The 16,680-nt window shown below is 44.1% G+C and overlaps 1 protein-coding gene across 2 annotated transcripts in view; it reads right to left on the reverse strand.

Annotated features, from left to right (window-relative positions):
• Positions 1-16,421, reverse strand: part of CES1 (carboxylesterase 1) — a 37,608-nt gene extending 21,187 nt beyond the window's left edge. The window contains exons 1-3 of one of the 2 annotated variants that reach the window (XM_007167590.2): positions 16,313-16,421; positions 12,732-12,936; positions 2,181-2,325 (exon numbers count right to left, since the gene is read on the reverse strand). In XM_007167590.2, coding sequence (XP_007167652.2) covers positions 2,181-2,325; positions 12,732-12,936; positions 16,313-16,364 — 402 coding nt within the window. In that variant the 5' untranslated portion in view covers positions 16,365-16,421. Of the gene's footprint in view, positions 1-2,180; positions 2,326-12,731; positions 12,940-16,312 lie in introns of both variants that reach the window. The other variant, XM_007167589.3, reaches the window with a different exon arrangement.
• Between the last annotated feature and the right edge of the window lie 259 nt (positions 16,422-16,680).

Raw genomic sequence — 16,680 nt, forward strand, 5'->3', positions numbered from 1 at the left:
AGAATTGAGGCTGAGAGTGGACATGACAATTCATAATGCACGGCCCTGAATTTAAAGAGTTCACACAGCAAAGAAGTGAGAATGGCTAAAATAATAGTATAATGATTTTGTTAGGGCTTCCCTGGTGGTGCAGTGGTTAAGAATCCACCTGCCAATGCAGGGGACACAGGTTCGAGCCCTGGTCCGGGAAGATCCCACATGCCGTGGAGCAGCTAAGCCCGTGTGCCACAACTACTGAAGCCCAGGTGCCTAGAGCCCGTGCTCCGTAACAAGAGAGGCCACCGCAATGAGAAGCCCATGTACCACAACAAAGAGTAGCCCCCCGCTCGCCACAACTAGAGAAAGCCCGCGCGCAGCAATGAAGACCCAACGCAGCCAAAAATAATAAATAAATAAAATAAATAAATTTAAAAAAATGATTTTGTTAATAAAAAAAATCAAAGAACTCATACATGAACTATGTGTCAAGTACTGCTCTAAGCATTTAAAAATAAACCATCCATGAGATAGGGACTACCATTGTCCCATTTCACAGACAGGAAAACTGAGGCACTTAACCACCCTGAGGTCACACAGCTAATAGGCGGTGGAGGCAGGACTTGAACCCAGGCAGTCTGGCTCCAGAGTCCACATGTTGAGCTGCCCAGCACACGGCAGCCAATGGCCACGGTGCAGTAGGCTGGCTGTTGGGGCAGGAGGAATTTCTTCCCTTCAACTCTAACTAATGCATCAGCAAGACTTGCCTCATGTGCTGTGTCAGACACTGACATACATCTTGATATTCATCATTGAACACTTGTGTGCGATTATCCTTGATTTGAGGAAACAGAGCCAGGTCTCTCAGCTAGTAAAAGGCGGAATCAGGATTTACACCCAGACCCTGCAGTTCCAGAGCCTGTGTCCATAGTAGAGGTTCTCCAGCTTCAGGTTCCTGGAGCCCCTGCTCCTCCTACACCTCTGATCCCTGCCTACCTCCGGGCGGAGGGACTGAGTGTGCAGTCATCTCTGAGTCCAGGCTGAGCCAAGGGCTGGTCAGCAGTGATTTGCTGAAGAAGCTAGTCCAGCTCTGTGCAACCCAGATGCTAAGATCCTCCAAGGCAGGGGCTGTGTGGTCATGGTTTTATGTTCCTCCTTTCTCTTAACCCCCAATTCTAGCTATGCATATGGGGGCACTGAGTATGTACTAGGGGAAAGAATGAATGCATGAATGAATGAATGAACAATTGTCCCCACCTCTTTGAGCCAAGCATGTGCAGGGCCACCTTCTAGTCACAAGTTCACAGATGCCCTCTTCCACATCTGGGCACCATGCCAGGGGTGTTCCTGGGAGGTGGCTGGGTGCTCACACCCTTCCTGTCTCTACCCCACTGACCCCTCCTTTCCCAGCAGACCAGTGTCATCCTCCAGCCTGAGTCTGGAAGGCTGCCCCATCTCTGGGCTTCCATTTATTCTGGAAATGCTGACTCACTGGGTCATCAGCTTGTGTCAAAGACAATTAGGAAGTGAAATTATCTACAATAAAATCTTGATAGTTGGCAAAGGCAAAGGAAAGTGCTTCTCTGTTGCTCCAGGCTCTGCATCCTCTACCTGTGACACTGAGACACTGAAAGTTTGTCAGAGAAGGTCTTTGTGTGCTGAGGAAAGGCCACACACAGGCTCCACTTGCTAGTGTGTGAGCGTGACTTGAAGATCAGGAGACCCGTGCTCTAGTCCTGCCAACCCTACTCTGTGACCTCGCCTTCCCCTCACTGGGCTTCAGTTTCTCTATCTGTAACGGAAGGGTTGGGTTGTTGGCTTACCTCTAAGATTCCTTCCAGCTCTGACTTTATTGGAAATTATGTCTTAGCCACCCTGGGTATCACATTCCTAATCTAACAATTAAGAGTAATCCTTCTTGTCCATCTATTAGCATGAGAGACCTTAGAAAAATTAAAATGTGCATTACAGATGTACAGCAAACTCCCCCAGAGGCCCTATGTCTGTCACTATGGGAAACTGAGGTGTGGAAAACCTGTGTTCCCTGATGCCAGGTTTGGCTGTGGTGGTAAAGAAAGCCCTGGGGCCCCTGGGGAACAGCCTGGGGCCCCTGGAACAGCCTTGGTCCAAGACGCCCCAACCCAACACTGCCTTCATCCCCTTCCAGTCTACACCAGCCTTGCCCATTTTTTCCCACTGCTTACCGGCAGCCTGCTTCTCTTCCTCAAGTCAGCAGGAGTGTAAATATTTAGGTAAAGACAGTCTTCAGAAAACTTGAGATTAATGTTCTCCTTTCTGTTGGTAAAGAGCTCTGAGAGCCTCTGCCCCGCCACTGGGTCTTGGGAGCACCTGGGAGGGGCGAGGAGAGAGAAGAATTCTTGAAGTTCAATCAGAGCTGACCAAGGAGATGTCTCCTGCGGTCAGGCCAGGTCTTGCACTGGCAGGTTTAGGGCAGTATTCTCACCAGACTCAAGACACTGGGTTTGGTAGGAGACTAACAGGGGCATCCACTGGGTTAGGTAGGAGCTTCTCAGGCTCACCAAGGTCTCCCAGGACCAGGTATGGTGAGGCTTGACCCTCTTCCCTTCCTGGGGCCTTTGGGAGGCCCTGAGTCAAGGAAGGAAGCTGCCTATATGCTGATGGGCCTGGGAAAGGACCATTTCCTGCATGCCCTGGGTCCAGACCAGCTCTCCGCTGGGCGCTGTATGATGCCCGCTATAGGGTGACCATATTCTGCCAACAGGGAAACATGTTCTAGTCCACGGGAGACTTCCACAAACCAGGAGAAATCACTCAAATGGCAGTTATTTAGCGCCTACAACAGGGCAGGGGTGAAATATTTGTGGGGCAGCTTTAGGAGAACTACGTTCTAGTCCTGCCTCAGCCTAATTTGCTGGGTTTTCTTGGGTGAATTCTTTGCCTGCTCTGGGCCCCAGTCTGCTCCTCTGTGTAAATGAGGGGAGTGATTTCCATAAGGGTCCTGCAGCACTGACATGCTAAAATTCTATCATCAACCCATCACAGGCAAGAACTATTGGTTGCCCTAATAGGAAATTTTTTTTTTATCATTTAAATTTAATTTAATTTATTTTTTTATACAGCAGGTTCTTATTAGTTATCTATTTTATACATATTAGTGTATATATGTCAATCCCAATCTCCCAATTCATCACACCACCACCACCACTCCCCACTGTGCTTTCCCTGCTTGGTATCCATACGTTTGTTCTCTATATCTTTGTCTCTATTTCTGCCCTGCAAACCAGTTCATCTGTACCATTTTTCTAGATTCCACATATATGCGTTAATATATGATATTTGTTTTTCTCTTTCTGACTTACTTCACTCTGTATGACAGTCTCTAGGTCCACCCACGTCTCTACAAATGATCCAATTTCGTTCCTTTTTATGGCTGAGTAATATTCCATTGTATATATGTACCACTTCTTCTTTATCCATTTGTCTGTTGATGGGCATTTAGGTTGCTTCCATGAGCTGGCTATTGTAAATAGTGCTGCAATGAACATTGGGGTGCATGTGTCTTTTTGAATTATGGTTTTCTCAGGGTATATGCCCAGTAGTGGGATTGCTGGGTCATATGGTAATTCTATTTTTAGTTTTTTAAGGAACCTCCATACTGTTCTCCATAGTGGCTGTATCAATTTACATTCCCACCAAACAGTGCAAGAGGGTTCCCTTTTCTCCACACCCTCTCCAGCATTTATTGTTTCCAGATTTTTGGATGATGGCCATTCTGACTGGTGTGAGGTGATACCTCACTGTAGTTTTGATTTGCATTTCTCTAATGATTAGTGATGTTGAGCATCCTTTCATGTGTTTGTTGGCAATCTGTATATCTTCTTTGGAGAAATGTCTATTTAGGTCTTCTGCCCATTTTTGGATTGGGTTTTTTGTTTTTTTGATATTGAGCTGCATGAGCTGCTTGTAAATTTTGGAGATTAATCCTTTGTCAGTTGCTTCATTTGCAAATATTTTCTCCCATTATGAGGTTTGTCTTTTCATCTTGTTTATGGTTTTCTTTGCTGTGCAAACGCTTTTAAGTTTAATTAGGTCCCATTTGTTGATTTTTGTTTTTATTTCCATTACTCTAGGAGGTAGGTCAAAAAAGATCTTGCTGTGATTTTTGTCAAAGAGTGATCTTCCTATGTTTTCCTCTAAGAGTTTCATAGTGTCCGGTCTTACATTTAGGTCTTTAATCCATTTTGAGTTTATTTTTGTGTATGGTGTTAGGGAGTGTTCTAATTTCATTCTTTTACATATAGCTGTCCAGTTTTCCCAGCACCACTTATTGAAGAGACTGTCTTTTCTCCACTGTATATGCTTGCCTCCTTTATCAAAGATAAGGTGACCATATGTGCGTGGGTTTGTCTCTGGGCTTTCTATCCTGTTCCATTGATCTATATTTCTGTTTTTGTGCCAGGACCATATTGTCTTGATTACTGTAGCTTTCTAGTATAGTCTGAAGTCAGGGAGTCTGCTTCCTCCAGCTCCGTTTTTTTCCCCTCAAGATTGCTTTGGCTATTGGGGGTCTTTTGTGTCTCCATACACATTTTAAGATTTTTTGTTCTAGTTCTGTAAAAAATGCCACTGGTAATTTGATAGGGATTGCATTGAATCTGGAGATTGCTTTGAATAGTAGGGTCATTTTCACAATATTGATTCTTCCAATCCAAGAACATGGTATATCTCTCCATCTGATTGTGTCATCTTTGATTTCTTTCATCAGTGTCTTATAGTTTTCTGAGTACATGGCTTTTACCTCCTTAGGTGATTTATTTCTAGGTATTTTGTTCTTTTTGTTGCAGTGGAGAATGGAATTTTTTCCTTAATTTCTCTTTCTGATCTTTCATTGTTAGTGTATAGGAATGCAAGAGATTTCTGTGCATTAATTTTGTATCCTGCAACTTTACGAATTCATTGATTAGCTCTAGTAGTTTTCTGGTAGCATCTTTAGGATTATCTCTGTATACTATCATGTCATCTACAAACAGTGACAGTTTTACTTCTTCTTTTCCAATTTGTATTCCTTTTATTTCTTTTTCTTCTCTGATTGCTGTGGCTAGGACTTCCAAAACCTTGTGGAATAATAGTGGTGAGAGTGGACATCCTTGTCTTGTTCCTGATCTTAGAGGAAATGGTTTCAGTTTTTCACCATTGAGAATGATGTTGGCTATGGGTTTGTCATATATGGCCTTTATTATGTTGAGGTAGGTTCCCTCTATGCCCACTTTCTGGAGAGTTTTTATCATAAATCAGTGTTGAATTTTGCCAAAAGCTTTTTCTGCATCTATTGAGATGATCATATGGTTTTTATCCTTCAGTTTGTTAATATGGTGTATCACATTGATTAATTTGCATATACTGAAGAATCCTTGCGTCTCTGGGATAGATCCCAGTTGGTCATGCTGTATGATCCTTTTAATGTGTTGTTGGATTCTGATTGCTAGTATTTTGTTGAGGATTTTTGCATCTATATTCATCAGTGATATTGATCTGTAATTTTCTTTTTTTGTAGTGTCTTTGTCTGGTTTTGGTATCAGGGTGATGGTGGCCTCATAGAATGAGTTTGGGAGTGTTTCTTCCTCTGCAATTTTTTGGAAGAGTTTGAGAAGGATGGGTGTTAGCTCTTCTCTAAATGTTTGATAGAATTCACCTGTGAAGCCATCTGGTCCTGGGCTTTTGTTTGTTGGAAGATTTTTAATTACAGTTTCAATTTCATTACTTGTGATTGGTCTGTTCATATTTTCTATTTCTTCCTGGTTCACTCTTGGAAGGTTATACCTTTCTAAGAATTTGTCCCTTTCTTCCAGGTTGTCCATTTTATTGGCATAGAGTTGCTTGTAGTAGTCTCTTATGATGCTTTGCATTTCTGCGGTGTCTGTTGTAACTTCTCCTTTTTCATCTAATTTTTTTTTTTTTTATGTATGTATGTATGTATGTATGGCTGTGTTGGGTCTTCGTTTCTGTGCGAGGGCTTTCTCTAGTTGTGGCAAGCGGGGGCCACTCTTCATCGCGGTGCGTGGGCCTCTCACTATCGCGGCCTCTCGTTGCCGCGCACAGGCTCCAGACGCGCAGGCTCAGTAATTGTGGCTCACGGGCCGAGTTGCTCCGCGGCATGTGGGATCCTCCCAGACCAGGGCTCGAACCCGCGCTCTCTGCATTGGCAGGCAGATTCTCAACCACTGCGCCACCAGGGAAGCCCTCATCTAATTTTATTGATTTGAGTCCTTTCCCTCTTTTTCTTGATAAGTCTGGCTAAAGGTTTATCAATTTTGTTTATCTTCTCAAAGAACCAGCTTTTAGTTTTATTGATCTTTGCTACTGTTTTCTTTGTTTCTATTTCATTTACTTCTGCTCTGGTCTTTATGATTTCTTTACTTCTACTAACTCTGGGTTTTGTTTGTTCTTCTTTCTCTAGTTCCTTTAGGTGAAAGTTTAGATTGTTTATTTGAGATTTTTCTTGTTTCTTGAGGTAGCATTGTATTGCTACAAGCTTCCCTCTTAGAACTCCTTTTGCTACATCCCATGGGTTTTGGATCATCATGTTTTCGTTGTCATTTGTCTCTAGGTGTTTTTTTGATTTCCTCTTTGATTTCTTCAGTGATCTCTTGGTTATTTAGTAACGTATTGTTTATCCTCCACGTGTTTTTTATGTTTTTTTCCCTGTAATTGATTTCTAATCTCATAGCGTTGTGGTTGGAAAAGATGCTTAATATGATTTCAATTTTATTAAATTTACTGAGGCTTGATTTGTGACCCAAGATGTGATCTATCCTAGAGAATGTTTCATGTGCACTTGAGAAGAAAGTGTAAATCTGCCGTTTTTGGATGGAATGTCCTATAAATATCAATTAAATCTATCTGGTTTATTGTGTCATTTAAAGCTTTTGTTTCCTTATTAATTTTCTGTCTGGATGATCTGTCCATTGGTGTAAGTCAGGTGTTAAAGTCCCCCACTATTATTGTGTTACTGTCGATTTCCTCTTTTTTTTTTTTTTTTTTGATTTCCTCTTTTATAGCTGTTAGCATTTGCTTTACGTATTGAGGTCTTCCTATGTTGGGTGCATATATATTTATAATTGTTGTATCTTCTTCTTGGATTGATCCCTTCATCATTATGTAGTGTCCTTCCTTCTCTCTTGTAATATTCTTTATTTTAAAGTCTATTTTATCTGATATGAGTATTGCTACTCCAGCTTTCTTTTGATTTCCATTTGCATGGAATATCTTTTTCCATCCCCTCACTTTCAGTCTGTATGTGTCCGTAGGTCTGAAGTGGGTCTCCTGTAGACAGCATATATACAGTTCTTGTTTTTGTATCCATTCAGTGAGCCTGTGTCTTTTGGCTGGAGCATTTAAACCATTCACATTTAAGGTAATTATCGATATGTATGTTCCTATTACCATTTTCTTAATTGTTTAGGGTTTGTTTTTGTAGGTCCTTTCCTTCTCTTGTGTTTCCCACTTAGAGAAGTTCCTTTAGCATTTGTTGTAGAGCTGGTTTGGTGGTGCTGAATTCTCTTTGCTTTTGCTTGTCTGTAAAGCTTTTGATTTCTCTGTCAAATCTGAGTGAGATCCTTGCTGGGTAGAGTAATCTTGGTTGTAAGTTCTTCCCTTTCATCACTTTAAATATATTGTGTCACTCCCTTCTGGCTTGTAGAGTTTCTGCTGAGAAATCAGCTCTTAACTTTATGGGAGTTCCCTTGTATGTTATTTGTCATTTTTCCCTTGTTGCTTTTAATAGTTTTTCTTTGTCTTTAATATTTGTCAATTTGATTACTATGTGTCTCAGCGTGTTTCTCCTTGGGTTTATCCTGTCTGGGACTCTCTGCGTTTCCTGGACTTGGGTGGCTATTTCCTCTCCCATGTTAGGGAAGTTTTCGACTATAATTTTTCCAAGTATTTTCTCGGGTCCTTTTTCTCTCTCTTCTCCTTCTGGGACCCCTATAATGCGAATGTTGGTGCGTTTAATGTTGTCCCAGAGGTCTCTTAGGCTGTCTTCATTTCTTTTCATTCTATTTTCTTTATTCTGTTCTGTGGCAGTGATTTCCACCATTCTGTCTTCCAGGTCACTTATCTGTTCTTCTGCATCAGTTATTTTGCTATTGATTCCTTCCAGTGTATTTTTCATTTCAGTCATTGTATTGTTCATCTCTGTTTTTTCTTTAATTCTTCTAGGTCTTTGTTAAACATTTCTTGCATCTTCTCAATCTTTGCCTCCATTCTTTTTCTTAGGCCCTGGATCATCTTCACTATCATTATTCTGAATTCTTTTCCTGGAAGGTTGCCTATCTGCACTTCATTTAGTTGTTTTTCTGGTGTTTTATCTTGTTCCTTCATCTGGTACATATTCCTCTGCCTTTTCATTTTGTCTCTCTTTCTGTGAATGTGGTTTTTGATCCATAGGCTGCAGGACTGTAGTTCTTTTTGCTTCTGCCGTCTGCCCTCTGGTGGATGAGGCTACCTACGAGTCTTGTACAAGCTTCCTGATGGGAGGGACTGGTGGTGGGTAGAGCTGGGTGTTGCTCTGGTGGGCAGAGCTCAGTACAACTTTAATCTGCTTGTCTGCTGATGGGTGGGGCTGAGTTCCCTCCCTGTTGGTTGTTTGGCCTGAGGCAACCCAACACTGGACCCTGCAGGCTATTTGGTGGGGCTAATGGTGGACTCTGGAGGGCTCACACCAAAGAGTACTTCCCAGAACTTCTGCTGCCAGTGTCCTTGTCCCTGCAGTGAGCCACAGCCGCCCCCCACCTCTGCAGGAGATCCTCCAATACTAGCAGTTAGGTCTGGTTCAGTCTCCTATGGGGTCACTGCTCCTTCCCCCTGGGTTCTCATATGCACACTACTTTGTGTGTGCCCTCCAAGAGTGGAGTCTCTGTTTCCCCCAGTCCTGTCGAAGTCCTGCAATCAAATCCCACTAGCCTTCAAAGTCTGATTTTCTGAGAATTCCTCCTCCCATTGCCGGGTCCCCAAGTTGGGAAGCCTGAAGTGGGGCTCAGAACCTTCACTCCAGTGGGTGGACTTCTGTGGTATAAGTGTTCTCCAGTTTGTGAGTCACCCACCCAGTGGTTATGGGATTTGATTTTATTGTGATTGCACCCCTCCTACAGTCTCATTGTGGCTTCTCCTTTGTCTTTGGATGTGGGGTATCTTTTTGGTGAGTTCCAGTGTCTTCCTGTCAATGATTGTTCAGCAGTTAGTTGTGGTTCTGGTGCTCTCTCACCAACTGTTGCTTTAAACACTGCTTATATATTAACTCATTTAATCTTCACATCAGCCCCATGATTTAGGTTCTATTATTATCCCCATTTTACAGTTGAGAAATTGAGGCACAGAGAGGTTAGAGAATCTGCCCAATGTCACACAGCCAGAAAGAACCATACTGTGTAGTGTTTATGTTTCCAAGGACATTATAAGCCACATTTCCAGATCTCAGTGTCCCCACAAAACAGCATGACTGCCTCCAGTATGTTGATGAGGTAACTGAAGCACTGAGGTGCTTGGATGACACAGCTGTCAAGTGGCAGAGTCAGAGCCCCAAAGATAAACTCTTGATTTCCATCCCGGGGGAACTTTCCCCAGATCACCAAGGCAAGGGGCATAATATTCATAAAAGAAGACAATCAAAAGTTTAAAAAGAAGAAATAAGTCAATGTCACTAGTATTCAGATAAATGTAGAATAAAGAGAACAATCATATATATAATGACGATGATAATAAAAATTATCATTATTTTGCCTATTCAATAGCCCAAATCATTTTTAATAACCCAAAACATTGCTAAAAATTCAGTTAATGGAGGTTTTCATATATTAATTAAAGGGATGCAGTTGGAATATTTCTGAAGGGAAATTTTTAAAATACTCTTACTCGGAAATGTTATTTCTTAGAACTTATCCAAAAATATTTATGAACATGCATGAAGATCTAGCTACAAGATATTCATCATAGTGCTACTTATATTATCAAAATCATCAAGAACAATTAATAATCCCAAATAAGAGATGCGGTAAATAAATCGTGATTCAATATGCAATGTAATGCAGCTATTAAATGTCAGGGTGTGATATTTAATGACATAGAATGATGTTCATGATATACTTTCATGAGCAAAACAGGCATCTAAAGTATCTGTTTTGGGGTTTCCCTGGTGGCGCAGTGGTTAAGAATCCGCCTGCCAGTGCAGGGGACATGGGTTCGAGCCCTGGTCCGGGAAGTTCCCACATGCCGCGGAGCACCTAAGCCTGTGAGCCACAACTACTGAGCCCATGCGCCACAACTACTGAAGCCCGTGTGCCTAGAGCCTGTGCTCCACAACAGCAAAAGCCACTGCCATGAGAAGCCTGAGCACCACAATGAAGAGTAGCCCCCGCTGGCCGCAACTAGAGAAAGCCCGTATGCAGCAACAAAGACCCAATGCAGCCAAAAATAAATAAATTAAAATAAATAAATTAAAAAAAAAAGTATCTGTATCGTGTAATATGATATTGTGATATAAGAAGAAATATGTACTTGATCTTTGTCCAGTATCTGCTGAAGAGCTCTTAAAACCCTTGAAATCTCCTGAGTGGTGTATACTGTTGGGTTAATGAGGTGACTTTTGGTTCTCATCTAAGGGCAGGAACTGGTTGCCAGAGGAACAACCATGTGATTAGAGGGTTGGAACTTTGCGCCACAGCCCCCTGACCTCTGGAAAGGGGAGATGGGCTGGAGAGGAATCAATCACCAGTGACCAGTGCTTTCAATCATCCTGCCCATGTAATGAAGGCTCCATAAAACCCAAAAGGACAGGGTTCAGCGAGTGTCCTGGTTGGTGAACCAGAACTCTTCTAAGGGCCACCGTGCTGGGTCCCAAACTCCAGAAGGATGGATGGATGCTCCTTTGTTAGGGACCTCACCTTATGGATCTCTTCATCTGGCTACTGGCTTGTATCCTTTAATACCCTTCATAATAAACTGGTAGTCTAGTGAGAAAACTAATTTCCTGAGTTCTGTGAGCTGCAATGGCAAATTAATAGAACCTAAGGAGGGGGTCACAGGAACCTCTAATTTATAGCCAGTTGGTCAGAAGCATAGGTGACAACTTGGACTTGGAACTGGCATTTGAAGCAGAGGGCGTTACTGTGGAGCTGAGCCCTTAATCTGTGGAATCTGATGCTATCTCTGGGAAGAGAGCATCAGAATTAGCTAAATTGTTGGACACACATATGGCGTGTGAGAACTGCTTTTTGGTGCGGGGGAAAAACCACACACATTAGAATTGGGTACAGAAAATTATGTGATTACATTTTAAGGGAGAAATTATGCAACAGATAAAAGACTGGGAAAATAGAATCTAAAATATGAACAGCAGTTCTTGCTAGGTGGTGGAGTTGTGTATGATTTTCATTTTCTTACCTTTACTTATCTATACTTTCTCACTTTTATGTAGTAAGTATGTATTACTTATTACTTACAATCAGGAAATAAAATGTATACTTGCAATAAAAATAAATAAAACATATTAATTGCAATCAGGAAATAAAAAGAATATTATTTTAAAAGAATGGAAGAAGTAAGGAAGGAAGGGAGTAAGGAGAGAAGAGAAGAAAATTCAGCAAGAGGCAGGACCCTGGAAATTATTAGAAATCTCTTGCTGAGATAAATAAGGTCTGAATCAATGCTTGTAGACAACTAAGGTGCCTTGGGGGACAGTTGTGAGTCTTCTTGCCCAACTTGACCAGCTAACTAGAACACATCAACCATTGTTCTGCTTGTGGCTAGGTAGCTAGACACACTTGGGAGTTGAGAACTTGCCCAGTCAACACCCCAAAGCACTACCCACCCACACATCTCCTGGCCCACCTCACTTCCCACTATGGTAAAGTTCAAGAAGGAAAATGAATAGAACTGTGAAAATTAATAAAGAGAACCCTCACTAAAATGGAATCTGGAGGTCAGGAGGGGGAGATCTCAGGAAGATATCACTCCACCTCAATACAGATACCCCTAGGAAGAGACATACTGTGCACCTCTGACCAGAAGTGACACTTTACTACAAGAAAGATTTCCTCCTTGCCTGGCAACAGCTCAGCCAATCAGAGACTGTCATTACTCAGCCAATTAAAAGCCACTACATAACAAACTCCCAGTTTCCTCCAATGGACTTTTTGTTTATAACAGTGCCTCCTAATTTCCCCTTCGGCTCTATAAAAGAGTTTCCTTTCCTTTTACCAGACTTGCATGTGGTTTGCCATAGTTGCATGTCCCCAACTGCAATTCTTTGCTGCTCCCAAATAAATCTCTGGTTTTGCTGGTAAAATATCTGGTTGTTTTACTGTTTTAGGTTAACAGAATCATTACCTTTGAAACCCCTCACCTGCTCAACTTTCTATTTTTTTCCACAGCACTTATCATATTCTAACATATTGTATAGTCTATTTATTAATTTGCGTATTGTTTACTATCTATCTGCCCCTGCTAGAATGCAAGCTCCATGAAGGTGGGATCTTTGTTCTGTTCACTAATAGATTCCAGGAAACTAGAAAATGCCTGGCAAATTTGCTCAATAAATATTAGTTGAATAAAGGGCTCTAGAATGCTATGAGAGTTCTGGAATGTTTTTAACGATCTACAATATCTTGAGGATTCCAGGATGAAGTATGAACCACTCAGAGGATTGCCTTGGCTCCTTCCTGCATCCCTTTGAGGCTAACATCCCCACTGGAAGATGCCAAAGTCACACCCTGACTTACATGGGAGGGTAAGAGGTGGTATTCTTCACGAAGATCCATGGTTCTGCAGGCTGCGGCGGAGCAAACCTCAAGGATCCAAGAGGGGGCTTGGCAAAAGGGACTCCCAGGAAAATGGCCACAGGCTGTGCAAAACCTTCTAAGCTGACATATTTCCCCAGGACTCTGCCCTGTGCGGTGTCCACAACAGGCGGTGAGGGTGGTTGCCCTGCTGGACATTGAGAGGAAATGAGGACACGTCAGTGGTGAAGGTGTGAACTGGATTCTGGGTGAATTTTGTTACTTTTGCCACGTGATCTTGAATGTCCCCTCAACTCTCTAAGCCTCAGTTTCTTCTTATGTAAGAGAGAATGAAGCTAACTGTCCTTCCTAACTCACAGCTCTATCCGAAGGAGCGAATTGCAATTGGAGGTATAACAGCATCAAATAAGACATAAATGCAAAAAGAAGAGCCACTGGGAATGAAGACGGCATTCGGTTTCCACACTTAGGAGCATGTGGAAACAATCACCGGATGCTGGTGCCGAGCTGCACGCTGGATGAGAGGATGAACAAGAGCCGGCTGCTCTCCTCAGAAATCTGACCTTATGTGGGGGATGAGCCACATATACCTGACCCTACTGCTGGGAGGAAAGTGGTCCGTGTCCTGAGAGAGGTACCAAGTAGGGTGTCGTAGGAGACAGAAGAGGGAGCGAGGCCTTCTGACTGGTGGCTTCATGGAGGCAGTGACCTCGGAGCTGGGACTTGCAGTAGTGGAAGGAGTGACAAGGGGAGGTGGAAGAGGGTGTTTAAAGGCATAAACAGAGATGAGATTGTGCAGAGGTGAGGCCCTGCGACAGCAAAGTGCAAGACCTGCTTGAGGAAGAGCGATGGGCCCATTTGGGTCAGGAAGAGTAATGGGGGTGGAACATAATCCTGGATGAGACAGGTTCATGTCTGGGAGGGTCTCAAACGCCAGGCCAGTGATTCGGGCTTTATTTAGTGGGTAAGTGAGCAGCAGTGAACCGTCCTAGAGTAAAAGAGAGTGACACAATCAGCTTGAAGAGGCCCCTTCTGCTGGCTCTGAGCAGGGTCATCCAGAGGCAGAGAGACTGGGGCTCAGATTCCGTCTGTCCCCTTCTCATGGAGCAGACAGTTCTTTCTCACTGAGCTGAACTGCGTCTCCCCAAAGCTGCCACATCAGTCCTGGTCCTACCTGCTCTGGGACATCCTGCCCCTTCATGTGACAGGCAGCCTTAGTGACCCATGTTCATACCCATCCCTCAAGTCTTCTCTTGTCCGTCCTCAACAGCTTCAGTTTGTTTAAGCATCCTAACAGGAAACGATTTCCAGCCTCTCATCCTCCCAATTGTTGCCCTTTAGATATAGACAAAAGGTCAACCTCTCCCTCAAAGTATGTGGCCAGAACAGAAAAGAATAACCCAGATTTGGTCTTACAGACAAATCCGATGATAACCTTCAAGAGAGATGAAGTGGACAGACGTCCAACTGGCAAGGGTGAAAAAGTGGGTGATTGGCTGAGAGGTATAGGCAATCCTGGTAACAGCAGCAGTTACCACTTGTGTTATATGTAATGTTTGTATATTGAGCACTTATTATGTGCCACATGGGCATTCCAGTTCCTTAAAACTAATCTTCACAAAAGCCTTGCTAGGTAGACATCAATATGCCCATTTTTCAGATGAAGTAACTGAGGAAATGGAGGCAGCCAGTACGGACTTTCTTTTTTTTTAAATTTTATTTATTTTTGTCTGTGTTGGGTCTTGGTTTCTGCACGCGGGCTTTCTCTAGTTGCGGCGAGTGGGGGCTACTCTTCGTTGCAGTGCGTGGGCTTCTCATTGCGATGGCTTCTCTTGTTGCAGACCACAGGCTCAAGGCATGTGGCTTCAGTAGTTGCAGCGTGTGGTCTCAGTAGTTGTGGCACACGGGCTCTAGAGCGCAGGCTCAGCAGTTGGGGCGCACGGGCTTAGTTGCTCCACAGCATGTGGGATCCTCCTGGACCAGGGCTCAAACCCGTGTCCCCGGCATTGGCAGGCATATTCTTAACCACTGTGCCACCAGGGAAGTTCCCAGTATGGACTTTCTAAAGGTGGAACTGGCATGGCCCTGCCAGGGGGTAAACAGCAGTAAGGGAATAACCTGCCCCTAATTTGGTTCTTACTCTGCTCTTACCCTCAGTTCCAGGCCTCTCACAGTATCATAGCACCAGGAGGAAGATAAAACCCAGTGGAGACTGGGCTGTCAGTGAACTCAGGAGATAGAGATAGAATTCAGAGCATGATTTTCCGGTTGACCTTGGGCATGTACATTTCTCTGAGTCTCAGTTTCCCCATCTATAAAATGACACAGATGCATTCTGAGGTCCCTTGCTGCACCCTTATATTAACCAGGTGTTTCATGTTCTGTATTCTGATGCCTTGACATCTGGGGCCTTGCTGATTCTGGAGGGACTGCCCCTCCCAGAGTTCGCCAATCCCTAATGATAGGAATGAACTTCCCCTTCAAGCGTGCCAGAGCCTGTACCCCAACTACCGTCTTTATCAGGCCCTCCACATCTGGCCACTATCATCCTGCCCTAATCACTCCAGGCCAAGTACCTGACAACTGTGTAGTCCCTAAGCCCCAGAACCTGTTGAAATTGGCTACTTTGCCAATCTCAAACCTGCTTATCCTGCCTCACCTCTTCCTTCCCCCCAGCAACCAAGATAAAGCCCCTTACTCCCAGTTCCTCCTTCTTTCCCGTGCCTTATGACCCATCCAGGACTTCACCTCCAGGCCCACCATGGTAGTTCCGTACTCCTTCCTCTGGGGAAATTGAGTCATAAACCATCTTTTCAATGACAGTTGGTTCCTGATCTGTGGGCCTTAGCATACCCCAAATTGTCTATTAATACACTGTCTTTTTTTTTCTGGCTGCCCTGCGAGGCATGCGGGATCTTAGTTCCCCGACCAGGGATCAAACCTGCGCCCCCTGCAGTAGAAGTGCAGAGTCTTTAACCACTGGACCGCCAGGGAAGTTCCAATACACTGTCTTTTAAAACAACTTCTTTATCCCTTTTTTGCACTCTCTCCATTCCAGGCACTCTCTCAGAAACAACAGCGCATTTCAACCTCACGACAGCCTAATGATGTAGATACAGCTGTCACCCCCATTTTATGGAGGGGGAAACTGAGGCACAGAAAAAGGAAGTCCTTTGCCTAAGCTCACAGTGCTAGTAAGTGCTGAGCTGGCATGCAAACCCACACATTCTGCCTCCAGAGGCGGTATTAATATTCTGGTAAGCTAAGCTCCAGGATTTGGCCACGTCCGTATTAGTAATCAAGAGGAAAAGATATGGAGCTCTCCAAAGTCCTCAATTGGGATGCAGGAGGTTAGCTGGTGGTCCCCCTCTGGTGTGGCAGCGTGCAGCCGAGCCTAGGATGTTTATCGTCCACTGTGTCTCCTGCCGCGGGGGACCGGCTGGGCTAGACGGTCCAAGTCCACAGAGCGCGCGCTGCTGCAGAACCGGGCCTGTCACTCCTTCCCCTTGTCCCCCACAAGGATTTCCAAAGGTCCCCCGCTATTTGAATTTAGGAGGACTCACCCCAAGCCGTGAAAGTGGTGAGGGAGGACAAGACCACAGCGAAGAGCCACATCGTAGAAGGACAGCAGCTCCTGTGCCCGCAGGTCTCGGCACTGCTCAGAGGGGCTGTTCCAGTCCCCGCCCCCAGCTCCCGCCCCCAGCTCTCTGCACGGGCTCCCGCCCCAGTTGCTCAGTAGCCTAATCTGGAAATAACAGAAAAGCTCTCCCATCCTTCCCTGTGGGCTGCTGTTTAGGGCTGTAAGCCATGCCCACCCAGAATTTACCTTCTTTTAAATCAAGAGCCCGGACTTTACTCTCCAATTACAGGTAGCCACCTCCAGGTTCAACGATTTGTTTCATAAGTGTTTTTCCCTTCCCGGACTCTAGCC

The sequence above is a fragment of the Balaenoptera acutorostrata genome, chromosome 19, assembly GCF_949987535.1.
Source record: "Balaenoptera acutorostrata chromosome 19, mBalAcu1.1, whole genome shotgun sequence".
Taxonomy (NCBI): Eukaryota; Metazoa; Chordata; class Mammalia; order Artiodactyla; family Balaenopteridae; genus Balaenoptera; species Balaenoptera acutorostrata.